This window comes from Desmodus rotundus, chromosome 9, assembly GCF_022682495.2.
Source record: "Desmodus rotundus isolate HL8 chromosome 9, HLdesRot8A.1, whole genome shotgun sequence".
In the NCBI taxonomy this organism is placed as follows: Eukaryota; Metazoa; Chordata; class Mammalia; order Chiroptera; family Phyllostomidae; genus Desmodus; species Desmodus rotundus.
In genome coordinates this window covers 33,395,444-33,422,272 of record NC_071395.1, presented here as the reverse complement: position 1 = coordinate 33,422,272, position 26,829 = coordinate 33,395,444, and the positions used below count along the sequence as shown (strand labels likewise).

Below are 26,829 nucleotides of genomic sequence, written 5' to 3'. Positions count from 1 at the left end.
GTCCCAGGGCACCCACTCCTAGCCCTGCCATTAAACAGCTGCGTGACTCTGGATAAGTCTGTAGCCCTTTCTGGGTCCTCATCTCTTAAATGAGTGGATTGAACCAGGCTCCCTGAAGTCCCTACGACCCCAGAGTTCCACATCAGAGTCCATTTCAGAGAGAGGTTGTCCTGTGTCTGGTAAGAGGGCCAAAGGTACCTGGGCTCATAGTCACCCCACCAAAAAGGGCACACAGGCTAAGGTGCGGGTGAGGTGACACGTGGCATCTTCCCCACGTTTGCACACAGCGCAGGTCCATGTGTTTCGGCCACATCCCTGATACTACACCCACAGTCATAACGGGCAGATTTACACCCTGTAAGGACAAGTTGGAAACTCCAATTTTCTGAATTCAACAAACTTTGAAAAACATCTATGACATGTTAGAAAATATGGAAAATACAAAGATATCAAACATAGGATTTGTTCCCTTAAGAGGATTGAAATTTGGGAGAGAGAGGTACGTAGACAGGGAGACATGTAGATAACACACAGAAGTACAATATGTTAAAGGCTGTGGAACCAGAGTAGTGCAAGGGATTGATCCTGGGAATGGAAGTTTCAAAAATAAAAAGAATTTTTTTTTAAAAAAGGAAGATATGTAAGAAGAAAGCCCTTAGTTTTCCCCTGTATATTCCTCACAATGCCCATGCCTTGCCCATAGTGGCAGCATTTGGATTCTGGAATCAAGCTAATTGTAAATCTTGGCTCTGCCACCTATTCAGCTGGGCAAGTTACTTAATAGCTTTGTGCCTCAGATTTTCCATCTGTGAAATGGAGTAATTGTGTAGATAAATGAGATAATCCATCCATGCAACACAGGTGTCAACATGCATGGCAAATCATAAGGGCCCAGGGTTAGCTGTTAATAATAAATGTTTACCTAGAAAATGGGTTGAAATTTTTTATCTGCAGCCCAAGCTTTTATCATATACACGTAGACATGTCTTGACGTTTGGGTTTCTCACTGAGGCTATGGTTGGGTTCAGATTTAGAGGCCGGGCGTTCCTTAGCTTCCACTGTGTGGGATCAGGAACCAGCTCCTTGGTACAGAACCGTCTGACACATAGACTAACGACTTCATTATATTCATTTGGGGAGCTTTAAAGTCATAAAATGTTGATGTAGGAAGGGGTCCAGTGTCTTTACCTTACAGGAAGGAACTCAAGCTTAAGGAGTTAAGTGGCTTGTCTGTGATGGCAGTGGCAGAATTAGAACCCAAGCCTCCTAAGCTTCCATCAACCTCACCTGTTGCCTACACCCTGACTCTCCTGTACAGTGAGTGTCTCAGTCCCGCCAACCTGCCATCCCTCCCTTCGCTCTCTCTGCTGTGCCCCAGAGAAAGGACGACCTGTTTGTCGGTTCCTGGGTCACAGCTAATGCAGAATTAGGGCCCTTGGCCTGGCAGGAAGAGCCCTCGACTCAAAGTGTGGAGGGGGAGGACACAAAACTCAGCCCCTTAAGGGAGTGAACTAAGTTGTCACCAGTGTCGTTCTCATTCATTCTCATGAACCCAGAGCACTTTGCGGGAAACAGGGACAGGATGGCGGCGTCCGTGTCACTAACAGAGAAGCTGGCCGTGGCTTTCACTAGGAAGGCCAGGGCGCCAAGGCCACCTGCCCTCGTCCCGCAGGCTGCTAGGCCCTGAGACCCTAGCGGCCGCCTTCCTCCTCCTTCTGCAAGGACGACGGGAGCACACGCGGGGCGGGAACAAGATGGGGCACGGCGGGCCTGGAGGAGTCCGCGCACAGGTTAGGATGAACCACGCGCGGTTCTGTGTTTTCGGGCGGAGCGAGCGTCTCCGCTACTCCAGGGGGGTACCTGCTCCCGTAGAAAACTGATGTGCACGGACCGAGGAGGGGCCCACCCTGGAGCCTGGCCGCCGTGACGTGGGGGCGGATTTGCTTATATTTGGCTGCCTGGCTTATCGGCCGCCATCCACGAACGCCGCCGAGCCCGAGTGGGGCCTTCACGGCGTCGCGATTCCCCCGCGCCTAGAGGGCGGGAGGGGCTCCTGCACCACGGACGGTCCTGCGTCTCGTCTGTGCTGCCTCTGCCGGTCCCGCGGCTGCCACGTCCCGCCTCGAGGGCGCGGACGGGCCCCGGGAAGGCGCTCCTCCCGTGGGGGGACGCGGGACGGGCGGTCCCGCGCCCGGACGCCTGCACGGCCCTGGGCCGCGGGGTAAGAGGCGCGGGGGCTCCGCAGGGCGGGCGCCGGCGCCGGGACGAGGCTGCAGCTGCGGCCGGGGGTCGGGGCACGGGAGAGCCGGGGGCGGGAAGCGCGGTGGCCGCGGGAGGAAGCGGGGCCCGCGCGCGGGCGCCAGGCCCGGACGCGCTTCCGCGCCCCTTGGCGGAGCCGGGCCGGGCGCGCCGGGGTGGGGGGGGGGGGGCGGCCAGCCGGGGGCTGACCCCGAGCGCCGCTGAGTCTGCGCCCGGCGGCCTCCCCGCGGCTGCCTCCTGCCGCCTCGGGCTAGGCGGCGGCCGTCAGCGCGCACCTCATCAATAAGGCCTGACAGGCCGCCGGCCCCGCGGCCATCCATCACACCCGCGGGCGCGGGCGCGGGCGGCGGCGCTGGGCACGGCGCTGGGGTGGCGGGCGGGCGGGTGCGGGGCGCGGGGAGACGCCCGAGTACCCCGGGGAGCCGGGCCGACCCTCGGAGAGCCCCAGGCAGACCCGTGTGGCTCGGAAGCCGCATTTTTCCATCAATCAACAAATATTTGACTTTATTCCACCTCTAAACCCTAGTCTTTTAAGGACGAGTTCATTTGTTTTTAAAGCTCTGTAAGGGAGCTTAGAACTGATCTAGCACCTCCCGAGTGTTTCGCAGACGGGGAAACTGAGGCAGAGCGAGAGGCCGGGCATGCCTGAGTTCACACCAGCAGGCCTATGGTGATGGAAGCTGGAGCCCAACTCCGACTCCCAGCCCCTGCGCCGGCCACACTGGCACTCTGCGGGACCCATGCCTGACAAGCGTGTTTGGCACCAAATGTGTGAAATGGGCCAAGCCATGCACGTTGCAGGTTCCGCGTGTGCCTGTCAGTACGTGGACCGTGCAGGGTCCCTACAATTCCTGGCCCAGGTCTGGTCACCGTGTGTGTGCACAGGGACTGAAGTCTGAAAAAAGAATGGTAAATGAGGCAAAAGTGAGTGGGAGGTTGAACACCTACACATAGAAATAATACGGTTCCTGGGATTCATTTACTTACCCTTCCCACCTATCTCTTTCCCCCAAGGAGTTAACATGGTTTCTCTTGATGCGCTGAATCTGCTCCGGCACTTTCTCCTGTTGCTTGTTTTCAGGACACTTCCTCACTGGTCTGAGCAGTTTAATAGTAGAAACTTGTGTCCACCCTTATATCTCCGAAGTTTTCATAGCCTAGCACGTAGTAGGCATTCAGTAAGTGTTTGCTATATGAACTGCAACCCTTCTAAGTAATTCGGATCCAGAGGACACTGAGGCTGAAAGAACTCTCAGATCACGGTGTCCGATTTCATTTCATGGGAGGGAGACTGGCCCTCAGCGCCGCCTTTGATTTACTCAAAGCCACCCAGGGGGTGAGGTCAGATCTGTAGTGGCCCCCAGGATTCTCCACCCCCCCCACGGCGTTTCTGTGCCACCACTTTCTCCCCAGTGTGGATTTCTGCATCTTTTTCTCTTCTTCCCTTCCCACCTTTTGGCTCTTCCACTGCCTAATTAGCAAGCTCTCTCCAAGGATGGGGATGAGAGTCATAGGGAAATTGACAAAATCAAACTGTTTGCTGTGTTTCTCACAGGAAACACAGTATTTTGTGGGATTTTCTCCCTTTTTTGTTGCTGATGATGGTGGTATTTTATTAGTGGTGATATTGTTGGTTTTTTAATTCAAGAAGATGAGATGAAGCCAATGACTGATGGGTTTCTATTACCATTTATTTTTCCTCTATTACCACAGTGGTTTGACTGGAGTTAGAAACAATGATATTATCAACAACTCTGGGAAGGAGTAGAAATGATCACACACACACACACACATGCGCATTCATCATTTTTATTGAGCAGAAAAGGAAAGTAGCAAAGCCATCCTGTAACCCAAGTGGTCAGTGGCTTTCAGCTCCAAGTGACGTCCACTGGGCCATGACGTCCGGAAATGCAGGTGCAAAGTGTGGTGGCTTATCTGGCACAGGGCACACTTTCTTCCGTTCACCGTGTGCCTGCGTGGTCGCCATGTGCACATCACAATCTGCAGCTGAGTGTAATGAAAAGAATCAGTTAAACAACTTCTCCTGCAAAAGTTGTGAGGATGTAATAAGATCGTGTGCAGGAGAGGCCATGTTTCACCAAATGCTCTTCCCTTAGTCCATTTGGAAACACAGCCCTGCTCTCAGGGGCAAACTCATTCTTTCAAGGTCAGGCCTTGGCTTACTCTTGCCTCATGGGACCAGCTGGCGAAAACCCATCTTCCCTGACTGACTGGGTCCTGGCCAGCTGGGTCTCCTGCTGCCCATCCTCCACCAACAGGTTGCTTGGGGAGTGGCAGTGTGGTTGAAAGTAATTTAGCAATCCTGAGATTCTGCTGCCTGGCTCCAGGACTCCCAGGAGGAGGGAGCAGGAAAATCCTCCCCTGAATGTCACTGTCCCTGTAGCCCACTGTGAAATATGAGGGCACAAGTGTCAAATGTGTGTGAATAGCCACTGGAGCTGCGCCCAGGGTAGTCTGCTGTGGCCATTCCTGCAGTCCACGCAGAAGACCAACTGTGGAAACTGGATCCTTTAAAAAGTGATGCAGGGATTTCTTTTGTATATAGATCATTCTTCCAAAGTATTTTAGGTGGGAGTCCCACACGTACCAGGGATGTGGAGTCTCCCTAAAGACAGGGGATGGTCAAGTGTGTTCACGTGTAGAGAGAGAGAAGAGGGGCTGAAGACTCTTATCTTGCCCCAGCCACACTCTTTCCCCCTGGTTTTTAACAAGTTTGATTTATTGAGGTGAAATTTACACACAGTAAATTCATCCTTTTTAGTGAACAGTTCTATGAGTTTTTGAAAAGCACACAAATGGTGTAACCACCATCACAGTCAAGACATAGAATAGTTGCAACACTTTACAAAATTTCCTGCTCCCCTTTTGCAGTTGCCTCTTCCCCAGCCCCGTGCACCAGCAACCTCTGATCTGTTTTCTGTCCCTCCGTGAGAATATCACATACATGAGTTCATTTAGAATTTGGAGCCTGGCCTCTTTCATGCAGTCCTGGTGCGTTTGAGATTCATTCGTGTTGTTGGGTTTATATATCATTCTTTCTGTTTTGTTCCTGAGTAGTGTTCTGCTGTCTGGATGTACCTCGTTTGTTTTTCCATTCCCCAGCTGAGGATCAGTGGTGTGGTTCACAGTGTGGGGCCAGTATGAGGAAAACTGCAGGATTCGAAGGCACCAGCAGCCCTCCTTTATAGATTAAAGCACAACTTGCATTTAGCTTTCCCCCTCCGGAGGCTGAGCATAAATAAATCTGCTAAGCAGCTATGTTCGGAGAGTTTGGGGTGAGATGTCACAGTCATCGACAAGAATGGTATGTGGAGAACAGAGTGTGTTTAGACAGGGGGGTAGAGAGGGAAAGAGAATGAGAATTCAGGGCTTTTGAAGTGGAGTAGACAACTTTCTCACGTAGTGACTGAAAAAGTGATCACTCTTCACTGATACGGCTTTGTCTTATACACTCTGCTCTGTGCTCTCCGCCTCAGCCCCAGTCCACCCTCAGGCCCAGCATGGACTACTGGAACTGGGCATCTGCAGAGACTTCATGGGGAGGGGGGAGATTCTTCCCCTGTGATGAGGTGGGATGAGGTGGGGGTGGGAGGACAGGATAAGGTTAGCAAGCTAGACTCCTTGGGTTAGCTCTGCACCTGCATAAGTGAAAGCCTGCCCGTTCCCCTTTATCTAGATGCCGATTATTCCATCTCGTTCGGACCCTTTGCTTGTTGGTTATTCGCCCTGTGGTTCCTTGCCCTTGGACAATTTGCTCTCATTAGCACCTCCGCTGAAGAGGGGCTGGGGCTGTGGATGAAAGCAAACTGTAAAGGTAGTGCATCCTTGTCTCTCAACCAAACACAAACAGCGAATGTGGCGAAAAGTTGAAAAGAGCCCAAAAGAAATGTAATGCCAGGGATCTGCCAGTCTTTTTATGCACTCGGGTCTGAATACAGTACATACCCATTTGACAGAAATAGGTAGTTATCAGAAGCGAAGTGTCTCTCACCTCTTCCTTCTGCTGTTGCAAGAAACCAACTATTTCCAAACAATCAATAAATATCTTCCAGGACCCATGGGTGTTAGGGAAAAAGCAACCCACTCTCTAGGGCACCTGTGCAACTGTGCTGCAACTGTGGGGTGGTGGCGTGCGAGGCACACTACTGTCCATTGCAGGGAAGCCCAGGCCTGGCCAGAGTGGGTGCTCACCAGCGTGAAGGATCACAGTGCCTCCAGCCTGCAGCATCCTCCTCCTCCCCACCTCTAGCCCCTGTCTTTCAGAGGTCCCCCAGAGACACTGTTTTCGCACTTGGGCTTCGAGCTTCCTTGACACTTTCCTGTCTCTCTCTCTCGGCAGCGCCAAGCCTCGGCGCCTGCCTGGGCGTCTTCTCCAACTCCGGGTCACCTCGGCTCCGTGGCCACGGGAAGGGTGCCCGGATGGGGGGAGGCTGCGGCTTGTGCGGAAACGGCGCTGGGAACACCACGTCTGGGGTGGCCCCACAAGTTCCGCAGACGCGCATCGGGTCTGGCAACTGGCAGCGCTCCAGCCTCGTGTCCCCATCGCCATCACTGCCCTCCCCGGGAGCTGGGCGGTTGGGGAGGGAGCCCTCCACTCCGGAATGACCTCGTCCTTGTCTGGTGCCCTCTATTCCGATCTGGCCCTGGTCTTTTACTTCCCATTTCTCTTGCTTGCTTTCTCCTCTCTCTAGAGGTCCAGATTCTCTGTTTCTGTCCCCAGGTCTCTTGAATCCTATCTCTCTTTCTCTGGGTCTGAGATCCCTGTCTCTATCCCTCTCCGCTCTCTCTGCCTGTCCATTCCTGATCTGCCCCACACCATAACACTCCACCATTTAACACTATATATGTAAGTTATTTATTGTTCATCTTCCTCTTATAGAAGATGAGGGAAGAATTTTTTCCCTCTATTTTCCTCCATGCTGAATCCCAGCGCCTTGAAAGTTCCTGACACAGAGCAGGTGTTCAATAAATATAGAATGATTGAATAAACAAATCAATGAGTCCTGTCCCTCCCTGGTTTCCTCAGGCCTGTCTCACTCTCAGTTGTTCCCAGGTCTTTCCTCTGCCCTCCTCTCTGCCTGTCTTCCTCTGTCCCCACTTTTCTCTCCTTTCTCTTCTATCTGTGTCTCTCCATCTTCATCCTTCCTCGTTTTGTTTTTTTTTTTGTGGGTCCTAGGAGACCATGCACCTGGTGACCCTCCTCCATCTTTGTGGGGGGAGCTTGGCGTCTCCGTGGATTGCTACTGCCTGAGTGCCAAACCGGGTTCCCTAGCTGAACATGACTTCCAGAATCCTGGGCACTGGGAAAGCCCTTCTTCTGCTGACCCCAAAGCCCAGGGCTCTGGGGTTCCCTTAGGGGCAGCCCAAATTTAGGCGGGAGATTTGAAGGCTGACCAGGTGGCTGAGCTGAGCTGATAAACGATCCCTAGTGACCCAGACTAGGACACTTTCTCCTTGTCGCACCTGGACCTCAGTGTCCTACTGTGAGAAATCGTGGCCACTCTGGGCACCTACTGTGTGCCAGGGGACACATTTCCTTTTGAGGGGAGTGTTCCATTCTCCAACTTCCACCAACCCTTAGAGATGCTATTAGCAATACCTTTTGTAGTTTTAATTGCTCAGCCTGCATTTATTGAGCATCTACTATGTGCCAACCATGGTCTCTGGGATGTGTAGGGGGAGAGAGTGTGTATAACCAACCACAGATAAACATGTATAACCAACTAGGAACATAAGGCCTATGAATAAAGCAAATTAATATTTTATACATTCCAAGAACAATTATCAATGTTGTTTCTCTGGAATTGGCACCTTTAGCACTGCAACTTCAGAAGTCCCTTACAGAGGAGGAAGGAAGGAGGACCCACATGTGAAATAACTGGGGCCAACGTCACCAAGAGAAATCCCAGAGATGGCAGCTTCAGTCCCCAAAGTGTAGGCCCCCGATGGCCAGCGATCACGTAGTGGGTGCTGGAAGCTCCCACTTGCTACAGTTCGTTCCAGGACCTTGGATGAGGGGGGAGAGGGAGCCAGGCTGGGAGGAGTTAGAGGGCCCCCTGCTGCAGGACACAAGAAGCTCTTAACTCGCCCACCCTCTGGCCACAGTGTCCCCACACGATTCGATGCCAGACTTAGTCTCAGTTCTGGCCCCGGAACCTGAGGAGTGCGCCCTTTCCATTTAAAAGCCTCTGTCGTCCTTCCTGAACTTAATGAAAATGTGGAGACTCCCTTTCGATTTTCTTTCCCTTCCTACAAGCTCACAGATTATGAGAAACGAATTGTTTTATTTTAAGTTGATTTTAATGTTTCAATGTCAGATGTACTCAATAAAGAAAATTTAGAAATAATTTGAAAGACAAAACGAGGGTTAAAAAGTGTTTTATTATAGGAACTCGATATTTGATAGAATGGAAAAGAGAAGACTCAGAACCTATGTCTGACCTGTTGTAGAGCTCGCCAGCTTTGCCAGCTGGGACAAATGTCTTAACCTTTCTGGGTCTCAGAGTTGCCGTGTGTATGAGGTTGGTAACATCTCCTCTCCCTTCCTCCATGCGGGGATGTTGTTTCCGTGAGAAAATGGAATCTAAGAATGTTCTGTAATTGAAAATGACTATAAAGTATGAGGGGGTGTGCCCCAAACTCTAGTCCTCAGGGCCGGAAGCAGCAGAAAGCGTCCGCAGAGGTCTGTGAGTAAGAGCATGGCTTCACTTTGCGACACGGATTCGTGTTGTTAAAAGCAAGACAAATAAAAGCATCACTGCCTTCTCTCTTTGAGACTGCAGGCAGAGGGCTGACGGTCGATTCCTGGGATGCAGAGCTCGGTTCCCGGTGTGAGGAATCAAGAGTCTCTCTGTCCCTCCCACCCCCCACAGAGAATTCCGGTTGATCAAGGCTTGCAGCTCAGGGAGGGAAAGGTCTATGTAGCCTTGCAGCTTAATTCGTTCTCCATCTATCCACCCGCTCTGCACTCTGGCTCTTGGGGCTGCCCCTGCTGGGAATCGAGCAGAGGGCAGGGCAGGCCAGCGAGTGAGCACCAAGTGTCGCAGAGGGAGGAGGACTCCAGCCGGTGGCTCCTGTGCAAGGTGTGGGCATTTGAAGTCCGTGGGGACCGGGCCAGGAGCCTGCATACGTTCAGTACGGGTCACTTCGCTTGTCTGTCCTTGAGTCTTAGCTCACAAGTCTGCAGAGATGCATCTGCATCTCCAAAGAAATTCGTTACACTGGACTGGAGCTGACTTCCGTAACCCCCTCTGTGGTGCTCGCTTTCAGGATGCTCACCATTCCTGATGATAAGACTTTTGGGGCCCCATGTTTTTAAGGCTTCGTTAGTCATCGGGTAGGGTAGGAGCCGAGGCTGTTTTTTTGCAGGGCGCCCAATGACCTCACCAGCCGGAATTGAGGTTGTGGCACCCCACGTGGCACTTAAGCTGCTCTGGTCTGCCCAGGAAATCCGGGGAACATGGCACCGGAGACCCTGGCTGGTGTCACTGTAAATTCCATCGTCCGCTATTTATTAACTCTCCCCTCCCCCTACCAGGGAACTAGAGTTCACATTCCTCCCCGCAACATGGCCAGCCCACAGCCGCCCCTCTGCTGGGGTAGGACCGACTCCAGCCGCAGGGGCCTTAACGGAGTAAGGAAATGCAACTTTTCTTGTGTCCTGGAGAGAATGCTTTTAAGCATACAGTACATGTAAGTGATTCTTATTTGTTAAAATCGCACGACTTGACTCTTCGCTAGACCCAGGCCCTTAGTAGAAAGAGGTCAAAGACTTTCACAGTATTCACATTTCCCTGTGGAATATGGAAAAGAAAAGCAGAAAGCAAACGTGAGTGGGGTTGGGCCACATCCCAGACCAGAAGCCTAGGAACATCCCTTTAAAAATAGCCTCTTAATATTTCAAGCCTTAGAGCACCCCCTCCCCCTCCAACTGCCTCCCCAACAGGGAGAAGCCTGGGAACCTGCCGATAAACCTCCTCCAGGCCGGCGGGCCAGCGAGTCCTTGAAATGCTCCTCGCTCCTGGCAACGCCCAGCGGCGAGGCTGCTCCCGCCTCCCCGAGGGAGGGAGGAAGCCAAGGAAGAAAAGAGGGAGGGAGCGAGGGAAAACGAAACACCCCAAAAGAGCAGGCTGCTCGCCAAACACCCTCTTGAATGTCCTTGAGCTAAGCCCTTTGGGGAGAAAATCGGAGTGGTGGAACCAGAGAAAAATTCTACAGGAAACAGACACAATTTCTCTGTCCCAGGGCGCCTGCCTACAACCAACGAATCTTTTAATGCTTCCAGGCTTCAGCCCACGAGGAGAGCGCCAGTGGGGAGGTGTGGATAAGGCTCTATCAAGGGCCTGGCCAGGAGCGGGACTGCAGGGGTGGGAGGCCTCTGAATCAGGAGTTCCTCACAAGCAATAGTTTAGAAAAAGCAGGCTCTTTCCTCAGGGGTCTCATAACCAGGCCACGAATAGAAGGGCCTGGTATTGTCCCATCACTGTACAGAGGAGGAGACTGAAATTCCGAGAGGCTGGGGGGCTGGAGAAGAGCTGGGGGAGGCTCGCCGCAGGTGTCCAACTGACGCGAATCTCAGCACCCGCACTCTTGCGCTTTGGTGCACCCTCACTCCTGGAAGTAGATCTCGTGGGAGCGGCCTTTGTCCTTGGCCTGGGTGAGGAAGCTCAGAGGACTGTTCCTCCAGATGCTCAGCCCCAAGCACCTGGCTTGTTGCTTAAAATAAATAAATAAATAAAAATCACTGCCTAATCCCTAGTGTCAGCCCCTTTCGCCCTCTGAGGGTCGCACGCAGGAGGCAGCTCTGAGACCTTGGGCATCGCTGGAGCTAGAAATCTCCACGGAGAAGTGAGCGAGGCCGGGGCAGCTACCCGCCCGTCCAGCCCAGGTTTCCAAAGCTCCAGAAAGCCCTCATAGGCGCCAAAAGCAGGCCTTTGACTTCGAGCGGCTCTCGCTCACCGGATGGGGATGAGGCCCCTTTTCACACAACGCAGGGGGTGCGTACCCTTCTGCTCCGCTGCGTCTGAAAGTGCGCAGGTTGGAGTGCCCTCCAGAACCCGCCTTTCCCCAGATCCAGCCTCCGGGATCCCTACGATCTCTTCCCTCCTAAATTCTCAGGCCTGGGATCTGCAGCGCCAAATTTTGCAGAGGCGCTGGCGAGGAGTTGGGGGAGCTGGCAAAGGGAAACTCAGTTGCCGGGGTGCGAAGGTGCCCAGGCGGACAGCGGCCTGCGGTGCATCTGCGCGCAGATCTTCCGCAGCTTGGTCGGGAGCCCCAGTTTTCTCTCCTGCTGTGGGGAGCCTCTAGACCTGCGCACCTTTTAGCTCAGGGAAGATAAGTCCCTGCGCAGCCGCGCTCAGTCTTTCCTCCGGGATTTTCTTAAGAATCCCCACGAGTTGGCTACGATCCCTTTGGGGGTTTCCTTTCAATCAGCCCTCGTGTCCTAGCTTCGTCCTCTGCGCCCGGGTTACTCTCACGCAGGCCGAGAATCCACGACCGATCACCAACTACGGAATCGGGTGTCACTGCTACCTTTCCTTCGGAGACACACAGGTTTCACGCAGGGTGGGATCCCGGCCCCCCTTCCAGACCCCTCTAATCTGGTATGAGAAAACTGTGATAGGGAGAAAAGCGCGGCTTTGGGGCGGGAGGGGGCGGGGGGAGAAAGTTTAACAGAAAGCGTGAGAGCCACCGGCCGGCTGTTATCTGGGGCTGAAGGCTGCGGTAATCGATGGGTTATTCTTACGCGGTAATAGGGCCCTGTGATTGCCCTATTAACCTTTAGACCTGTCTGAGGGACTCTCCGGCTCACAGCCCCGCTGCGCTGGGGCCGCTAGGCACTGACGCCGACTCCACACCCCGGCCCGCCACCTTCCCTGCCCCCGCTAGAGGGAGGAGGCCGAGGCTGCAGGCAGAGCCCTCTCTGCCTGCCGAGAAGTCCCGCTGGATTGCGGAGCTCCCCAAGGCCCCGCCTCGTCCCTGCGATTAGTGCCGCGGCGCCGCAGGCTGCACTGAAAACAGAAAGATCTGAAAGGACAGGCCGCAGGGGTGGGACGCGTCACCAGGCGGGGGATGCAAATTGTGCAAAAATACAAAAAATTGAGGGCTGGATCCAGCTCTGACAACCTGGGAAACTTCTGGGAAAGCGAAAAGAGGGCTTACGTCTCCGAGCTCTGCTTTGAGGGGCCAGTCCCGGGTTTACTGTTTTTTGCACATAACTAGGAGCCCCGGGCCAGGAGGATCCCCACTACCCACTACCCTCCCGGAGACCTTTGGCAGACCAGGCACTCCGGGTGACCCAGTGCCCTACATCTGATCTGAGGTCACCTTCCCCTCTATCAGTCCCGCCCCTTGCCCACCACTTTCAGGGCCGCAGGAGGCTCCAGACAGCCGAGAGGCGGAGGAGGAGGAGGTTGGAGAGAGGGTTCATTAATAAAACTGACCCTAGGCAAAATTGCAAACCAAATCAACCTCCGCAGGGCAGTGGGTGAAGCCCCGCGCCCTGGAGGCAGCATTTGGCGTTTTCCTCCGAGATCTCTCCGCCTGGACTTTGCCTGCTAAGGGAGTTTTTTGAACAGCTCTGCAGCAGGACGCCCAGCGGAGTTGCAGCAGCCTGGCCGCACCCCCGCCCCCCGCCCTTGCACGTGACTCTGATAGGCCAGTCAGCGGCGAGCGGGAGCGCAGGGGCGAGGGGACCGGGAGGCCAGCTCCGGGACTTGGAGGCGGCTGGCACAGTGGCTGCGAGAGGCTCTGCCGCCGCCAAAACTCCTGGGCCCAGGAGATCGCAAGCCGGCCCTCCCCGGAGATCCAGACCCCGCAGGTAAAGCTTTTTTCTTTCCTGTCTTTGCCCATTCCCGCCAACCGCTACACTGAGCTTGTCCGCGCTGGTTTGCCTGGGAATAGAGAGGTAACTAGTAGGTGGAAGGAGACATTGGTCACTGCTCTTTCTCCAAATTAGCCAAAGCCTGCTCTGCCTCTGGCTTAGCAGCGTCTTTAAAACACAGTAAGATTTGGGGCAGAGAGAGGAAGCGGAGAAGGATCTTCGAAGTTTCTTTTGGATTCTTTTGGTGAGAACTTGAACTTTTAAAATCACGCCCCTGTGTGCAGATTTTCCAGCCCTTGTTTGCACCTCGCAGGCCAGGGCCTAGGTAACGATGGCCAGGCGAAATCACCCTGACCAACTGATCCGGGACAGGCCACAGGGCAGCTCGAACACGGAGGGGGAAAGACGGAGGAGTGTCGCCCATTGGCGACTCCGGGGACGCAGAGTGGCTGTGGGAGACGGTGGCCCCGGGGAGGCGCTCTGAAGTTGAACACAGCTGCCGAGCGCCTGGACTTTCTATGCCTTTCTGACCAGCCTCCTCGCCTTCCTAACTGGGGTGCAGCGAGCTAAACGCCCCCCACGAAGCAACCCTACCCACCCACAACGCTTCTGGGTGACACTAGTTGAGGGCCGGAACCGGGCAGAAAGCGTGACGTCCCTTTGCTGGCCGCGGTTTGCTGCCCGGATCCACGATATTATGTCGTTTGGCTTTGGGCTGTGGTGGCGGTGGGGTCACCCAGGGAAGAGGAGGATGCCCGAGGGATGAACTGCCAGCACCCTGATGGAATGAGGGGACTTTGGGTTGGGCGAAGAGGGTCGTGAGGGACCCAAGGCCTGGGGAGAATAGGGCAGCAAGGCCCGTGCGGCTGGGAAGGTTGGGGAAGCGCATCGCGGAAGTCTTTCCTGTGTTTCTCAGAAACGGAATGGACAGCCGGGAGCAGGTTTCAGGCTGTTAAACACAGAATGGTTTTAATGTGGGTGGCGGAGTAATGCTCCGCACACTTCTGAGTGCGCTGATGTGGGACAGTCTTCAGCGCAGCAGGCCCGGAGCGGAGGCGCGACCTGAGCCGAGGCAGCAGGGAGGACCTGTAAATGGACGCGAACATTTTGGCGTTCTGGATTCTCCAGCTCTCAGAAATAGATAGGAAAAAGGCTGTGGGCTAAATCACGCAGATAGAAAGCATTTCCTGCCTGACCTGTGGATTTGGGGTGAACTGGGATGAGTGACCAGGAATAGAGGGAAAACTGGGGCGCAGGCCCGGGCCCCCACGGGGAGTGCAGACCTCTGCCACTCTCAGGAGCTTGCTGCATTCCCTCTCCGAACGCCCAGCCCGGGCTCAATTACAGGAACAAACAAGAGTCGTTTTAAGAACGTAGTTAATTTCTTGTTTTGTTTTTTTTTTCTCCCGGAAAGCTATTGAAGGGTATTTTCTCCACCTCCTGTTGTCTAGTAGTCCAACTCGGAGATAATGCACCAGTCCTTAAAAAGGCAGAGACTGTCAGGCAAATGTTAGATTATGGCATTTTTAGCGCTTACATTTTAAAGCTTGTAAATTAGCATTTGTATGTATGTTGGAAGTTGGATTACAAAATTATAAATCTTCCTTTCCTAAATGTATGTGAGGGAAAACTCACATTATGTTTTAGAGCCCCACAAGCTGAATATTACAGAAAATACAATTAAATAGGTCAAGTATTTGATTTTAAAATTAAATTGTGACTATTTCACTAAGGTGAACCTATGTATTTACTTACGGAAACCGAGAAATTCCTATAAGGTATTAGTATTTTGCCTTCATCTTCAAAGAGGAAACTTGATGATCTCAGGTCATAGTTTTTGTACCCACCCTCTAACCAAACTTGTTACTGAAAGCAAATGTCCCCCAAACCAATAATTTATTGTATAGTTTCGAAAGCAAACAATAAACATTTAGGAGTCAGAATGTGACTATAAAACATAGTGCTCTTTCAGTATTATTATTATTAGCAATGTTGCAAAAATGGTTAAAAGTATTTAAAAGATTCCATTTCCAGAATTTTTTGACAATAACAAAGATAACCATTTATTATAGTACATCTTACAGATGAGGCACTTCCTTATGGTACATTTGAAATCTGTAAATGCCAGCCAACAATTACATAGAACTCCCTGTGCCTGTTCTAACAGTGTTACACAAACCTTGTTATAAGTGGCTTTACATATATTGATTTATAATTCTAACTATGAGTCCATGAGACAGATATCTTTAATATTTGCACTTTTGCAAATGAAGAAACTGAGGCACATAGAGGTTAAGTAACATGTTTAGTCATTCATTTAGTAAATGGCAGAGCCTGGATTTAGTAGACAGTTCAGCTGATGTCTTTGTAAGGCTACTATTGCAATGAAAAAGAAACCACTGTTAGAAGTAGCTGCCTCTTCTTAAGGAGAAAAGTGGAGTGTAGTGGACAGCCTCAACCCCCTTAGGCCTTACAGATTCCATTCCCCCGCCCCTTTAATTGTACTTTGATCTTCGACAAGTTTCAAAACTTTCCAATGCTTCAGTTCCCTCTTTTGTAAAATGAGGAGAGACACTTTCACTTAGCGGAGTTGTGGAGAAAAGGGCCTGGAACAGAGCAGGTACCCCAGAATATAGAGCTCTTATTTTATCAGAAAAGAAGTGGCTGGTAAAAACAAAACACACCATACAAAAATATAATCAAGTCCTACAAACTGTTCTTTGCTGGTCTCATTGGTCTGATTCCAGACCTGGGTGGACCAATGATTCAATGTGAAAAACCTATTCAATGAATTGGAATGGTCCCGTGAGTAGTTCTGTAAAGTGGCCTTGTACATTCCTCTCACTTTCCTGGTCTTAACATCCAATCTCTAAAATCTCTGAAAACAACTATTTGCAAGCAACATGTATCTTGTTTGATATGATGTCCACGTGTTATCGTGTGTGGATAAGGTATTCCATAATCCTTTTCACTGAGATGGAGCAGACATGGCTTGTTTATGTTGGTAGAATTTAGATTCTACCTCTAGTTTAAAAAGGAAGGATTGCAAACAAAAATTTATTAGGTTGCCAGTTTTTATAAAGTTTGTAATTGTCTTCCATGGGCAATGTAAAGTTCTGTCATGGCCAGGTATACTTAGGAATGAGTGGGGAAACAGAGAAGGTAAGAGATTTCTTGAGTCCTGGGCACTCCATGGAAACCGAAACCCTTGGACATATGAAATAGTGAGACAATAATATGTTTTTTAAAAAATAGTATACAATAAAAGTCCTTCCTGGCGAGCAACATAAAAAAGTCGGCCTAGATCACAACCAGTAATTCCATATCCAATAATCGAGAAGCCCCAGCACATCCAAGGGAGTGCGCCCCCAGGGGTGAGCCATACCCCGTGGCCTCCGGAAAAACAAAAGACCGCAGCTGCGCTCCGAATGGTTCGGCTTCCCTAGCTGGGCCCGAGCATTGAGATTGCGTTTGTCGTTTGTCGTGCGGGAGAAGCAACCAAGCGTAGGGAAAGTGGGTTCTGAAAGCTCAGAAGAATTTATATCCCTTTTGTCATTCCTTCAGGACGGCAGCTGCAGCAAGGGGGAAAGGAGCCAGCCCGGCCCTCGGGCTTTGGAGCCAGCCCACCGCGCCCTGCGCCTGAGGCCACGGGCCCTGAAAACTGAGCAGTGAAGGCTCGAAGGCTCGGGGCGTGACCTGAAGGCCTGTTTCCCACACCTGCGCCCACGCCCTACCCCGCATCTTCAGTCACCCCTAGGCGCTCCGGAACTCCAGGCTTTGGAGTGGATCCGCCCCTCTTCCACCATCTCCAGGAACAACCAACAATTTAATTTGGGATTTCCCCGAGTAACACAAAAGTCTTTTGCTCAATGGTGGATTTGATACGTATATATCTTTGAAGAATTTTTCAATTTTTTTGATTTTTGATCTTCGTTTTTGTGACAGTCCCTCACCTGTACGTTATTATTTGTTTTTGCGATTATTCTTCTCTCTGCGCACTGCTCCTTGACCGGCGAGAGAGAGGACTCAGAGGCTGAGAGCTCGCAGCGGCGATGTACCAGAGCCTGGCCATGGCCGCCAACCACGGCCCCCCTCCGGGCACCTACGAGACGGGCGGCCCGGGCGCCTTCATGCACAGCGCGGGCGCTGCATCCTCGCCCGTCTACGTGCCCACGCCACGGGTGCCTTCCTCCGTGCTGGGCCTGTCCTACCTCCAAGGCGGAGGCGGAGGCGCTGCGTCTGCGGCCACCTCGAGCGGCAGCTCGGGTGCTGCGCCGTCGGGTGCCGGGCCCGGGACCCAGCAGAGCAGCCCGGGCTGGAGCCAGGCGGGAGCCGAGGGAGCCGCCTACACCCCGCCGCCCGTGTCGCCACGCTTCTCCTTCCCGGGCACCACCGGGTCCCTGGCAGCTGCTGCCGCCGCCGCTGCGGCCCGGGAAGCCGCGGCCTACGGCAGTGGCAGCGGGGCGGCGGGTGCGGGCCTGGCCGGCCGTGAGCAGTATGGGCGTGCCGGCTTTGCGGGCTCCTACTCCAGCCCCTACCCGGCCTACATGGCCGACGTGGGTGCGTCCTGGGCCGCGGCCGCCGCCGCCTCTGCCGGGCCCTTCGACAGTCCGGTCCTGCACAGCCTGCCTGGCCGCGCCAACCCTGCCACTCGACACCCCAATCTCGGTGAGTATTGTGGGCGAGTACTGGGGCCAGATGAGGACCTGAACAGAGGCTGTCCAGAGCTCTGTCTGGGGGGCATTTAATTCTCACAAGGTGTGGGGAGGTGGGTGGGAGGGGCGGGGGTCCGTACGGTGAGTTTACAAGGAAAGCAAACTGGAAGGTAGAAGCTGGAAGCGTGGGGAGATGGTGGCGGTGACGGTCACAGCCCCGAGGAGCCCAGATTCTGTTAAGTGAGGGCGGGCCTGCCGTCTAAATTGTTTTCTGAAAGCGAGAGGACTGCAGGTGGCAGGTCTGAATGCGTCCTCAGCAGCCCAGACGTCGGGTCTTGCTGGCCCTGCGGTGGGCGGGAGGCCGGCGGGCTCGCTGAGAGGAGCCGCACGGGAGCCGTCGGTGCCCGCGTTGGCGATCGCTGGGTTTCTGCCCCCATTTCCTCTCGGCCCTCCCTCAAGTCCTTCTCAGGGAACTGATTACGTTGGCCTGGCAACCAAGATCTTCTGGGCCATTTGGCAGCCCAGTTGGAGGATCCTTCGGGGTGGCAGATGATTTTCCTGTCGGGGATTTCACACCGGGAACAAAGGGGGGACGGGCGGTGAAGAGGGCTTGAACTGGGGGCCAGAACCCGCCGTCGCGTCGTGCTGGTCTGCCGGGGCAGATGTGCCCAGGGGTGCATTTAACGCCGGCGGAGTCAGTGTCCTGGAGCACGGGAAGCTCGGAGGGGCTTCTTTATGACGCTCTCTTTACAATGCCCGACTTAGCAGAGCCTTGGCCGCCTCATTCAAGTGTTGAGCCTCCTCTTGTACCAAGGACTGAGGTTAGAAATAATAATGGACACAATTTAATATTTCATTTGAATGTCACACCTGGGAAAGATGCCAGGCGTGTGCCCCCTGCCCCGATTTACAGATGAACAAAATGATGTCTGAAAGAGCGCCTGGGCGCTTTGGGTGGGCAGGGTAAGGAGACTGACGGCCTCCAGTTAAAAATGCAAACGACCTCTGGTCCGGTGGAATTTCAGGAAGGACGGGATCGGGTGTGGACAGCGATGGCTTTTGTAGGGGAGGAGAAGCCTAGAGTGGAGAAACAAAGTTAACATTTATTGACTACCTACTAAGTGCTAAATCCTTTTGCATTTGTTCTCACTTTGAAGGGTAAAGCCTGTCCCTCCCAGGTTTGCAGTCTTGGGCTGGCTCAGAGACCGTCCAGACTTTGAAGAGCTTTTAGATTATTCTCTGACCCTGGGTGGCCAGGGAAGGTCCCTAGGCGGGTTCAGCCAAATACACATCCCAGGTAAACTGATTAACCGTGGAAGTGGCGCCGGGTCTGAGCCTGTGGCTCCTAGTTTCCCCCTTCCCCTCGCGGGGGAGCCAGACGGCACACCCCAGGGGAGGAGGGGAACCTCCGGAGCCTTTGGGGAGGACCTGAGAGAGATAGCCTTTGGACATTTCCATACAATGGCAGCTCCGAGTTTGTGTGTGGGTGGGGTGGGGCGCTTTGGGCTTGCATTCTTAGAACTCACCCGTTCTGTCTAGAACTTCTGTTTTAAAAGCGGTCCCCATAGTCCCACTTCTTTTAAGTTGGAACTGGGGGTGGGAAGTTTGCTTTCTAACCCCTATAATCTTGGGGCGAGAATTTGGTGTTTGGTTAAGGGAAAGAAAGGGAAGGTCAAAAGCCAAAGATGGAGGATACTTCCTGGTCATCAGAGCTTACAACCACAACCATGTTAAAAAAAAAAAAAAAATGTGTGAGTATTTGGATTCTGAAATACAGCACATACCACGCAGGAGGCATTGAATAGATAATATTCCCAAATTCCAGGGTCAACAGATGGCAAGCAGACCTCCAAGGAGAACTTTCTAGCCAAGAACTGTGGCCTGCCCTCCTAGCACTCCGCTGTGTCCCACCAGCTCAGGAAGTCCCACCTGAACACAGCCCTTAGGTTCCGCCTAACAGCTGGATTTTCTCTCTTCTGCACATAGCCAAATGTTTTAAGTGGGCCAGTCTTGAAAGTTTCCATGTAATCTTTGTGAGGTTGAATTTGTTGGCATTCATGTCTTCAGGTGGCACATAAAAGCAAGTTAAGTTAGAAGCAGTGCAGGTAAATGGGCTTTTATATGTTCGTCCTATCACATGGGCCCTCCTGAAAATGCCTGGTAGCTTTCTCGAGGAGTAACCCTGGCATATTAGTTGACAGTTTGCGATAGAAGGATGATGACCAAGAATTACTGATTCCATGATGATTATTGAGAGCTTGCTGTGCAGAGTTGCCCTCGGGTCCTAAAATGGGAATTCAGTGCAGTGGTATACTCAGGCAAAGCTAGATTCAATGTAAGTGCCCCCGTGGTCTTGGTTGGGCAAGTTATTTACCTCTCTCTGTCTCTTCTCTTTTTCTTCAGAAAAGGATAATGGTAACTACTTTTTGTGTTGTCTTAACTTAGGAAAATAAGGTGATGAAGTGTTTGGGCTTTGCCTCCTCATAAATCATGGCTATTTTATTAAACAGTCACATACTATCATGTGGAGTGACCAATTTTTCTGATTTGCTCAGGGCTGATGAGGTTTTCCAGGACTTGGGCATTTTAGTGCTAAACCTAGGACAGTCTCTAATAAAGGGGGTGGTTGGTCACCCTACACAGATATGAATATGGGTACGTGACCCAGCAGCGAGCTACAGTAATGAGTTCAGAGCAAAGGGGAGAAGACAGGTTGTTCTTCCCTTGGTTTAGGAATCTCGAAGTCTTCACCTAAGTGGTGCCATCTGCATTTGGCCTTGAAGGATGAGTAGCAGTTTGCCAGGAAAAGCACCTGCAATTTAAAAAGAAAAAAGAAAAAGATCAGTTATTCTCTTGTTTACCGCCACACTGGGTGGTACCATGAAATGATACAACACAGCTTGACTTTTGCGTAAAATGTTTATCACCATAGGTAAAACCACACAGACTAGCTTACCCTTCACTCAAAAAGTGTTTGGAATTTCAATGAGAAGAAATAGGAGAACACCATTTTTCTATGAAGTATTAATCACCTTAGTATTAACAATAGTTAATATCTTGCCAGAGTTCTTATGTTGTTTTTTAAAAAATTTTATTTATTTATTTTTAGAGAGGGGAAGGGAAGGAGAAAGAGAGGGAGAAGAACATCACTGTGTGGCTGCTTCTTAGGTGCCCACAAGTGGGGACCCGGCCCACAGCCCAGACACGTGCCCTGACTGGGAATCAAACCAGCAGCTCTTTGGTGTGCAGGGTGGCGCTCAATCCACTGGGCCACGCCAGCCAGGGCTATGTTGGTTCTTTTGAATAAGGCAAAAATCAAAGTAATAAAAGCTAACAGGGACCTCTGTAAAGCCCTGCACTGAGGTTGGAAGGAATTATTCTACCTTGGCTGCAGTGTATATGAACTTTAATTCATTCCAAGTTCAGCATGCACCCTGACCCTAAAACAACAGTTGAAATCATTAATTAGGCTGCATTAATGGAATTATGTGACCTTACTGAGGGCAGGTACAGAGTCTTACTCATATTTACGTGCCTGGCACAGGTTGGGCACTTAGCAAATATTTGAGTAGAGATCCAGGAGGCAGTGGCCTCAGTCCCCTGCCCAGGTCAAGCCGCACACAATGGCTGCTTAGAGGGCCCACTGGAGAGCCACAGGGAGGAGAGGGCAGGGTGGGAGAGGGCTCTGGAAACTTGGGGGAACCACGGGAACTGTTTAGATTGGGGAAGTCATGAGGTGGATAAGAGAGGGTAAGAGTGACTGTGTACAGGTATCTAGAAGGCAAAAGTCTGTGTGGCCTTCTAACTTCGTGTTGCTCCAGGTGACCAGGTGTTAGGTTTGAGAAGAACACTTTCGCACACTTGATTGTAGTTGTTGAAATGGAATATGGAACATGGCTTGTCTTAATAATAAACCCCGAGCACTGCAAGCGCTTGAGGAGAGACTGTGTTGCCATCTGCCAGTGGAGCTGTGCAGAGAATTCTTACGTTTCAAGGGCTCAGGTCTGTGCTAGTGTTCATGTGAAATAGATACAGTGGGATAATGTACCTGTCGCTTTTTCAAGAATCCAGTCCCAGGGGTGATGCAGGTAGAGCAATTTGTCAAAACTGATAGAAATGTACTGTTAAAACAGGAGTGTTTTACTGCATGTACTTTACACCACCATAAAGTTGATTTTTGTATCAATTAATGCCTGTTAATATGTAAGACTGAAAAGGAGACAATGGAAACTATATGTATGGGAAGAGGAGAGTATAAGGAGACTAAAAGGTAATGTAAAAAAAGTACAATAAAGATTAAGTTAAATAAAAAAGAAATTATCTGTAAATATTCCTTGAAGGAAATGGCATTGTGGTAGATGTTACTGGAAAAACTATGAAAATATATTTTATTATAAAATAACAGTCCTTTTGTGTAATAGAGAAATAAGCAGTTATATAATTTTCAAAGGATCTGAAAATTTTCGAATCATCTTAAGGATTGGTTAAAATACTTGTGTACACTCAGTGTTACCCAGATGGAAAAGCTTTGCCTCTTTCACAGTATTCGAAGTTTGTTTAGGGTGTAGGTTGGAGGAAAATTCTGAAGTGTTTTCTGGATCTTTTGGGGACTACTTATCAATGAGGCCAGCTGCCTTCAGAGCTGGTTCATTTATAAAGGGAACTTTGTGAGGTCTACTTTTTTTTTTTTTAAATCAAGTCTTAAGTAGCGTGTTTGGCTAGAGAATGATTTGTCAGTCTTTGAGAAAACCAAAGTTGTTTAACTTTCCGGTTGCCACCCTGAGCAGGTCAGCCAGAGAGTTGGGCAGGTCTGTGGTGCTCAGCTGAGAACCAATTACATGGAAAAGGCGTGTGGGGGTGGCCAGGGGTGTGTCACTGCTTCTAGTGAGACTGGTCACCTGCCCAATTGTGTCCCATCAAAAGGTCAGGCCACCTTTGCTGGTCACTTTCTAAGCACTCAGGTGGAATGATGCATGAGCAGGAGACAGTTTTAGATAACACTTTCTTCTGAGTTCCTCCCCATTTTTTTAAAACTTAAATTAGCTAAGAAAACAAACCTACTCTGAGGTGTGGGGAAACAGGAACTCCATACCTGTGGGGGGGGGGGTGTAATCGGTACAGCCTGTATGGAGAGCCCATGGTGAAATCGACAGTTACAAAGTAGATACTGCTGACCCAGAAATTCAGCTTCTGGGAGTTTATTCTATAAATAAGCCAGCACGTGTTAGTGGCAGCACTCTTGGTAAGACCAGAGTTGGAAATAGCCTAAATGTGCGATATGAGGAGCTGTTTGTATGCGTGTGGAGCATGCAAACAATAGGATATCATGAAAGCATAAAAAATTAGAAGCTTACTATGCAGCGGTTTGGGTTCCTCTTCGAGACATTGTAAGTGCAGGATTACATGTGGCATGAATTTGTGTCAAAAATAAAAGAAGAAGAAAAGATTGCACGCCTTTGAAAATACTTCATCTCTGGAGACAGCATTCACAGGGAGTTTGTAACGTGTAAACAGGGTCAGTGACGGGTAAAGGTGGAAGTGGATTTTCAGCATCTACGCCTTGGAGCCTTTTGAAAATTTCAAACATCTTAACCATTTTAAGTTTGGTGCTTCTTTATTAATTCCTTAAATAACAAGAAAATACATCCAAAATACAGGGAGGTTAAAGTTAAGCTTTATTTTTTTAACCCCATAAGCGTTTTAAAATGTATAGTTCAGGAGTGTTAAGTATATTCACATTGTTGTGAATCTGAAATAGATTTTCAGGTTTTTCCTCTTGCGAAACTGAACCCCTGTGCCCATTACACATCTCCTCATTCCTCCCTCTCCCTGAGCCCTGGCGACCACATCCCACTTTCTGTCTCTATGAACGTGACGATTCTAGGAACTTCATACAATTGAAATCATACAGTATTTGCCTTTTTGTGACTGGCTTATTTCACTGAGCATAATATCCTCAGGTTCAGTTGTGTTGTAGCATGTGTGAGAACTTCCTTTTTAATGCTGAATAATAGTTCATTGCACGTACATATCGCATTTTGTGTATCCGTTCATCTATCCTGGACATTTGCGTTGTTTCCCCCCTTGTGAATACTGCTGGGAACAACCTTTTGAATTTTGAACCATGTGACTATATTACCAATTAAAAAATTAAACCAATTAAGTTTTTAAAGGTACATACAGTGTTCATGAATTAACTTCCTGAAAGTCTCTCTCTTTTTTTGTAGACAGGGTTCTATATTTAGTTTATGGATGCATGGCCAAAGTACTTTAAAACAAATGTTTATTGAATTTGGCTTCTGACTTTTGCTTATACAGCAGGTTGCTTTACTGAGGAGACAAAAACCCTCGCCCTGCTCTCCATAATGTCTTTGGGCAGCAGGTCTCAGTCAGCAGTTGTCACATCACCCCCACACCCACGTCGCTCCCGCAGGGGCATGTTCCCAGGTGTGAGCAGTTCTCTCCTGGGTTCCATTGGAGCTACGTCCTGAAAACCACTCACCTAGGGCAGTGATGGGACTGTGTTAGAAAACAAATTACCTTCTCTCCAGGGCAAGGTAAGTATATTAGCCAGTTCTTTTCAGCCTGTTCTTTTAAGAAATGGAGTTGTATGCAGTTTAGAGCTGAAACCAGTTGCAAATGTTGCTGTTTCTGTCTGCAGAGGAAAGAGGCAGGATCACTGGTTTTGTCCTTGCCTTGTTCTGGAAGAGGGCAATTCTTGCAGACCTGGGGATGCTGCTACTGTTGCCGCTGCTGCTGCTGTGAGAACTTGAAGGGGCCTTTTTGACATCTAAAAGTATTTGTCTGCTGGTGCCTAGCCTGCTCATTTTGAATAAAGTGCAGGGGATAAAGCTTTCCCTCTCATGGTTGGCCTGTGTGTCTGTTATATTGACCTTGGTCTCATGTTACACAGTCCATGAAGAATTATTTAAATATTTTATTGGCTATATGGAACTACTTCTTTGTCTCCTTCTGAAGAAGGTAGGGAAGATAGTATAAGTGGGGTTATATTAGGAATAACCTCTGATCTGTTTTAAGTTATACAAAATAAATGTACAAGTTTGGGTGCATTAAGGTTTGGAAACTAACAGCTTTTTAGAGATAGCAGCCTATATCCTGCATTACATATATGCTTGAATCTTGCATTATATATGTGCAATTTATATATAGGAGGTTTGATCCTTTATTAAGGATCAAAGAGGAAGTTGTCAGGGACTTTTAAGTCCTTCTTGAGAGGGAGATATTGTCTTGATTTTGCAGGAGAGGAAAGCGATGCTCAGATTAAGTGCTCTGGCCAGGTAGCTCAGTTGGTTAGAGTGTCATTGCAAGAAGCCAAGGTTGCGGTCCCATCCCCGGTAAGGACACATACAAGAATCAAGCAATGAATGTATAAATAAGTGGAACAACAAATCGAAGTTTCTCTCTAGCAAGAAAGGAAGGAAGGAAAGAAAGAAAAGACAGAAGGAAAGTTGATTAAGTAATCTGCCCCAGTTCTTACAGGTAGGACACGGCAGCTCTGGCTTAGAACCAGGTTAAGTCCAACTTCCAGGACCATGGTTTCCCCCACTTACCACACTTTCCATTTGCATTTATCCCTGCAGACAGAGCAGGTGCATAGTGGTGGAAGGACTCAGTTAAACTTTGGGGTTTTCTGTTACTTGGCTTGCCACCTGTTCCCCTCCCCAGTCTAGTTTCTCTTCTGTGTTTTCCTTCCTTCCCCCCAGCATCTCCGCAGGTGCAGCGTCTTCCATCTCACTCCGACACTGCAGAATTTGCAGTGTCAAGAATCCCTGTTTTGCACAAGCTTCCTTTTCGGCGTCCTGATTCTGGTGTGCAAAGAATGAAAGAGAGAGATTTCCCAGAATTCAGACCCTCCATGTTAGAGGATTCTCACTGGGGAAGGGTGTAGGGGGAACATTTGGCTGTTCCCCCCACAAAAAAAGAGCAATACCATATGGTTCTCTCTTAAACCCCTTTCCTAAAAGAAAATGAAAATCATCTCTGTCTTCTCCTTTCTCTGAAGATTCAAATGTATTTGTGGAAGCAGCAGAGAAAGGAGAGGAGAAAAGCACAGTAATTATGTTTTTTAAAAAATATTTTTTATTATTGATTTTTAAAGAGAGAGGAAAGGGGAGATTGAGAGAGAGAGAGAGAGAGAGACAGAGAAACACTGATTTGTCGTTCCACTTATTTATGCATTCATTGGTTGATTCTTGAATGTGCCGTGACTGGGGATCAAACCTACAACCTTACAGTACCAGGACGATCCTCTAACCATCTGAGCTACCTGGCCATGGCCCAGTAATTATGTTTTTAATGAAGATGAGAGTAGGGGCATGGATCAAGAAACTGAATAAAACCCCAAGCCAGAAGAGCCCCCCATGGCACTGGCCAGAGCTGAACAGAGAAGCCATCAGTGGAAACTTCCTCGTTTCTGGCAGGGGGCCTATGGTTTTATCTATTACTGCTCTGTAATCAGAATTGAACCAGGATATTCAAGCCTCTTATCTGAATGAAGGGAATTTGTTTTTCTGGCCTTCAGCATTCTGTAGAATCCCCCCAATTGACTTCATGTCTTTAAATACCTTCTTTTTCCCCCAAAGGAAGAATATAATCCAGGCAGGTAAGAGCCGTTCCATGCATTTAAAGTCATTGAGAAGCCTCTGCAAGCGTGGAATGTGAGTCTGTCTGTCACTCCGTGTGGAAGAATCACAGGTACCCTTCATTTTGGAGGGCGAGAAATCAAGGAGTCACCACCAGAATTCGGTGGGAAGTTTTTGAGGGTTATCAAACCAATCGCACATCCAACTTTGCTTTTTAAAATTGAATCCAGTCCTTAAATGATGTTTTAAAATCTTTTTTTTCTTCCCAGTGTAAATCTTCATTTTTACTTCTAGCAATCCAGTCAAACTTTATCACCTCAATTCAGAATTGATCGATAGCAGCTGGTGAGCAGGTTAATTATAATCGCAGAATAAACGCTGAAGTCTCAAAGTTCACCACTTCTGTGATGTTTCCAAACCCCTCGGCGACCATGCCAAGAGACTCTCATTGACCCATTCGAGCAGGTGT

At 50.1% G+C, this 26,829-nt stretch overlaps 1 protein-coding gene across 3 annotated transcripts in view; it reads left to right on the top strand.

Moving 5' to 3' along the window:
- GATA4 (GATA binding protein 4) overlaps window positions 1-26,829 on the top strand; it is a 77,877-nt gene that overhangs the window by 12,676 nt on the left and 38,372 nt on the right. For 2 of the 3 annotated variants that reach the window (XM_045202798.2, XM_024568713.3), the window contains exons 1-2: window positions 12,971-13,099; window positions 16,667-17,770. In XM_045202798.2, coding sequence (XP_045058733.2) covers window positions 17,155-17,770 — 616 coding nt within the window. In that variant the 5' untranslated portion in view covers window positions 12,971-13,099; window positions 16,667-17,154. Of the gene's footprint in view, window positions 1-12,970; window positions 13,100-16,666; window positions 17,771-26,829 lie in introns of those variants that run through there. The other variant, XM_053911976.1, reaches the window with a different exon arrangement.